The sequence below is a fragment of the Drosophila bipectinata genome, chromosome 3R (assembly GCF_030179905.1).
Source record: "Drosophila bipectinata strain 14024-0381.07 chromosome 3R, DbipHiC1v2, whole genome shotgun sequence".
NCBI lineage: Eukaryota > Metazoa > Arthropoda > Insecta > Diptera > Drosophilidae > Drosophila > Drosophila bipectinata.
In genome coordinates this window covers 11,086,876-11,092,214 of record NC_091739.1, presented here as the reverse complement: position 1 = coordinate 11,092,214, position 5,339 = coordinate 11,086,876, and the positions used below count along the sequence as shown (strand labels likewise).

At 44.3% G+C, this 5,339-nt stretch overlaps 1 protein-coding gene across 1 annotated transcript; it reads left to right on the top strand.

Moving 5' to 3' along the window:
* The first annotated feature begins 253 nt into the window (after positions 1-253).
* On the top strand, positions 254-2,235 carry LOC108129245 (uncharacterized). Its single transcript, XM_017247200.2, has 6 exons — positions 254-1,073; positions 1,140-1,294; positions 1,342-1,450; positions 1,511-1,734; positions 1,795-1,912; positions 1,985-2,235. Exons 1-6 carry the CDS (start codon positions 254-256, stop codon positions 2,233-2,235), a joined length of 1,677 nt encoding a protein of 558 aa, XP_017102689.2.
* The last annotated feature ends 3,104 nt before the right edge of the window (positions 2,236-5,339 follow it).

Sequence of the window (5,339 nt, the reverse complement as noted above, 5' to 3'; positions counted from 1 at the left end):
CTGTTACCCACAGCAACATGCAGCAGCAACAGAAAAATCACAAGCGGCAGCAACATCACAAGTGCAATCAGAGTAGCGTGACTTTGTTGTTTGATTGTTGCTGCAAAAGTGAAGGTTGAAAAAGCTGGAAAGGCGACAATTAATGCTCTAATAAAGCCAAAGAAAGATGCTACGCGGACAGCAGCAACATTGGCAGAAATTGCTGTGGCAACTGCAACATCTGCCACAGTTGCTGCGCGAAGTTCCGTTAATAATGTTGTCACAGCGTTGCGATGCGTTGATAAGCGCTTTCGTTTTAACGCTTTATTATGTGGGCGTGGTCGCAGTGGCCGATTCCGACTTTGTGACAATGGCCGATCTGCGGAGGAGTAGGCGTGGCCAGTCGCATTCCTTGCGTCCCGGTGGCATGTCAGCGGACGGAGTTGGATTCCAGTACACGATGCGCTATCAGCCGGGATTCCACCTTCACAATGTAGCGCAACAACAGGCGGAAGATGGGATGAACGGAGGAGGAGGTGGAGGAGAGATGCCCCCTGAGATGACAGAGGCGCCTATGCCGATGCCCACACCTGCCACCCCTGCACCGGAGCCCGGACCCCTGGATCCGGATGAACCCGAGCCCACTATTCCAATGAGACCCACATCCTCACCCACAGAGGCTCCTCCATCTCCGCCAGCCACGGACATGATGATGATGATGCCCACGCCCAGTAGCTCCCCTGGAATGATGTCCAGTCCAAGCTCCAGGCCCCCGATGAGACCTTCCGTGCCAACACCACCCTCCAGTACCAAGACTCCGGGGATGCGACCTCATCGGCCACCTCTGAAAAACCTCCTTTTCGGATCGCCCATCGAGGCCAACCTCATCTTGAAGAAACCCAATGCGCCACGATCCAAGGGAAAGGGCTTCCTCAGCCTGTTCGAGGTGATCAAGTTTCCTAACACCAAGTGCAGCGTCTCCATGGGCGACATTCGTAGCATGGAGGGGGTTTGCTATCATGAGTTCGAGTGCAAGAGTCTCGGAGGGATCCCCACCGAAAGCTGTGCCGAGGGCGTGGGTGTCTGCTGTGTGTGTGAGTGAAAGTTCTGGAAATCCTACCATCTATTCCTTTAATATTAATAGTAATGTTTCCCTCCAGTTGTCAATGGTTGCGGCGATGTCACCAGCCAACAAATCCTTTACTTCGAGAGTCCCAACTATCCGCAAGCGGTTCGCGAAATGATGATATGCGTCTTGATCATAAATGTGAAAAAGGGAGTGGAGCAACTGCGTCTGGATTTCCAAATGTTTGAGGTGAGAAAGTATCTGATCTTACTATTTTAATAACACTTTCACTTCAGCTAAGTCGACCCACCAATGGAGATTGTATGGATGATCAATTTATTGTGTCGGGTCATAATTCAAACTTCCAAATACCTGTTCTATGTGGAATCAACACAGGCCAACATAGTAAGTTATACTTATGGCATTAAGCCCTCCTATTTGACTAAAAGTTTTATATTTTTCCAGTTTATATACATGTAGGGGATTCCAATGAGAGTAAGGTGTATCTTTCGGTTTTTGTCAAGGTCTCTGGGGGTGGCCGTTCATTTAACATTAAAGTCTCCCAGCTGGAAGACAATCTGGCTCCCAACAACTGCTTGCAATATTTTACCGAATCCGAGGGCATTGTCAAGTCCTTTAATTACGACACAGATGGATCCATTGTGGACAATCGGGAAGCTACTTATTTTGTAAGTTTTTAGTAATCCTTTTCCAAGAAATATCTACATAAGAGGCTTGTTTATTTTAAGAACAATCTAAACTACGCCATTTGCCTATCGCGTTTGAAAAATGTCTGCAGCGTGAGCTACAATACCGAACAATTAGGTGGCGACCAACCGGATTTTCAGATTGTTAACAAAGATGAAGGTACAACCAATTCTATAACTAATTTTGACCCAATTCCCAACTTATATGTTTCTGATTTTCATGCTTTGACAGCCGAGAACGATCTGATCTCCGATGGGCAGGCGGGAGCTGGCATCTTCAACTGTCCGGATGACTTTATAGCCATCAACTCGGTGCCGTTGTGCGGGGAGCGGTTCAACGATGGACGAGAGACCGACGACTTCACCATGCACGCCACCGTGAGGGACACCGCCGCAGGACCCATAATCCTGCCCTTTCGCACCGATGCCGAGTATGTGGGTCGTGGCTTCAGACTCCTTTACAGGCAGGAGTTGTGTGTCTAGATCACAATATGCATCAAAATAAAATAATTTATTTATTGTATGTATTGTAGATATTTTTCTCAGTGGTTGTGTGAAATATTTCACGCTGTTGTTGGTCATCTGCAGGGCATTTTCAGATGGGAACTCTGAATTGCACTGTAATGTTTGCCTTTGTGGGAACGACAGTTTCCGTCCCCAGTACTCTGCGGCTGCCCCCGTGCTAATGTGTTTGATGTGATTCGGTGGATTTCGGTGGTTTTGGTGGATTTGGTGGCTTAGTTTTGGCGCCGCCCACCCACCGACGGGGCGGTACGAACTGGCGGGTTCGTAGTTCACATGGAAAGGCATCCCATCCGCCCGACTATTGGCGTTGGTGTTTGTTGACAGGTTTATTTCAAATTTTCACGTCTCGCCTCGGAAAGAGATAGACTCGAACTATGACGAAATCCATAACTCGCCGCATCGCCGTTCGCTCGATTCGCGGTCTCTATGCTTAAATTTGTAATAAATTTGATTTTTTCCTTTCGATTGCGATGCGGATGGATTTGTCCCTCCCCCACTGTTCGTTTCGCGATGTTTTACTCTTTTTTTTTCTATCATAGATTTTTTACCATGGATTCGTTTGCTGGCGCTGCTGCATGATAAAGTCACAATTAACCCACGCCTTTTTCGTAGCGGTACTCTTACATACATTTGCATATCATTTTGATTGTTTGGATTCGGGCTGAACTCTCGATGCCGTCGCTGACATGGCGATGACTAAAAGTGTGCACCGTCGCCATCAAAAGAGTCAGCACTCCAGCGCCAGCCTTAGTACCAGCCCGGCAACAACAACTAGACCAAAGCAATCATGAAAACGACAACAAAAATTACTTCTTGGCCAACAATAGAAAGACGGCTAGAAGAAGAGGTAAAAAATGGCATATTGCATGGCATGCTTCACGTTTCAAGTTTGTCATCAAATGGTGGTCTTTTTTTTGGGGATACCTTGGACAACTTTATGTTGGATTTCCATGACACTGGAGGATATTAATATAAACATTCAATAATAACAAAGTTTATAAAATCTGAATGGTTATTTTATTAAAAGTTAACTTTAAGTAAGGGAAAATATGAATATAAATATATCAAAAGTTCTAAACACTACACTAAACACTTCAAATTAGGAGATTGTCCATACGTAGCCTAAAATTTATACAATAAAATAACAAAGATATATTCCAAAATATATTCTAATTCTTAAATGTACTTCCTTAAATATAATATATATATTTTTAGTACTAAAAATTCAAGAAAATATTATTAGTTTCTAACACACTGTACCTTGGAGCCAAGCAACGCTAGCATAAATAAATAAAACCGTAAAGTAAAGTTAAGAAAAAAAATGTATAAAATAAAAATCCCTTCAGGGCGTAACGTGCACTACATTAGAAATTGAAAATCCACCGACACCGAAACCGTCACCGCCAACAAAAATCCAAATCTCCGACAGCAACGATGACGACGACGACTAGGAGACCGACGAGGACGAAAGACGACATCGACATCCACATCGACATCACCATCGAAAGACAACATGAGAATCTTTTTGTGGCATGGCAGAGCGAATAACAAAAAGCGCCGTTTGATGGAAATTAGGAAACTGAAATTCATTTTTGAGGTTTGGTTTGGTTTTGGCTCTTATTTTTGTTGGGGGTGTGGGAACCACAGGGAAATGTTGGCTAGCAAGCGTGCTTGGCAACGCCTTTTGTCACAGTTGCATTATTTTTTTTGTATATTTTTTTAGAGTGTACCGCAAGCATTTGCATAATTTAATCAATTCGGAATGAGACAAAAGGTGAAAACTGTGCAGCTATAACAGCTAATACTGCGGAGCATTATAGGTAAATAGGCAGTGAGAGGTCTGAGAAATCGGCAAACACTTTGTCGTGGCTTAATTGCCAAAAAGAGGAAAAAAACAAAGCACTACGGCAAGCCAGGCTCCATCCAATTCATTCATTCGAGGAATACCTCGAATACGGCATCCCAGAGATAGCAATCACCATTGCTATCGCGGAACAGATCAATGCGGAGAGTGGGTCTGTGGTGAGGCAGACCTTACCGCGAAGATTGCCAGATTGAACCGACAAAATATTGGCAAAAATGCCAATAAATTTTTGACAAGACATTATACAAATGCTAACTTTATTAAACGGCTCTCGGCCGGACCACCACTTGGGCTTGTTAATTGCCGATTTATCGATGGAAACAAAAAAAAATATAAAGAGGGAAAAACTGAAAGAAATAAAATGCAATCGGCATGCGCCAAGCAAACTTGAATAAAGCGATCAACTCGGATGCTTTTCTTATCGCTGGGAGTCTATCTAATGAGCCAGGTCTTTTTTGCCTGCGTCTGCAATTAATTCACCAGCCGAGCAGTCAGTCGATCATTTGGCCAGTCCAACCGGGCTTAATGGTTATGTAAACGGCATGAGGTCCTGTTCGGGTTCACAAGGAGTCTCCCAGTCGATCGCTTAGGGGTCATAAAATGTTGCTCAGATCGTAACTCAAACTAATTAGTCATTGGCTGGATTAATGGCATGTCAATCTGGAAATCAGGATTCCTCGATTTCTCTTTTTTTCGATCGTTGTAAGGCTTTAATTAATCAAATAATACTTAAGGCTATTTATGGAAAAGTGATTTGCAATAATGGGATTTACCCTGCCCTTTTTGAAAGCCAACACTAAAATGAAAATTGAAATAGAGTTCAACCTGGATGACCTAACCATTCAGCAAGCCCATTTCAGACTTTGCAGCAAACATTTGCTCAAACACTTGACCTCTGACCTGCTTTGGCAAAGACAAAAAGCGACAATTATCTTGGTCGAGATTCGCAATGGATTATTAGATGGGCACCCACTCGGAGCTTTGAAGACTCGCCCCAGTGCCGAAGGAAGGAAGGTAGTAACCGAAGTGACACCAACACATCAACTGAGCGTTTTATGATTCACGCTTGCATTAAAATCCCATCTTGCAGTTACTTGGCCAACAGGGAGGGGTTTGCTTTGCGGGAAGGTGGGGGGAGGGGAGTCAGAACGGCCTAAACAACGGACTTGGACTTGGAGTCGCGCAACTTCACGCCGTA

Bases quoted from the DNA above. Each gene is read 5' to 3' on its own strand.
- LOC108129245 (XM_017247200.2), top strand. From the start codon at position 254: ATGTTGTCACAGCGTTGCGATGCGTTGATAAGCGCTTTCGTTTTAACG. The intron at 1,295-1,341 runs GTGAGAAAGTAT...CTTTCACTTCAG, and splicing joins TGGATTTCCAAATGTTTGAG to CTAAGTCGACCCACCAATGG. The intron at 1,735-1,794 runs GTAAGTTTTTAG...GTTTATTTTAAG, and splicing joins ATCGGGAAGCTACTTATTTT to AACAATCTAAACTACGCCAT.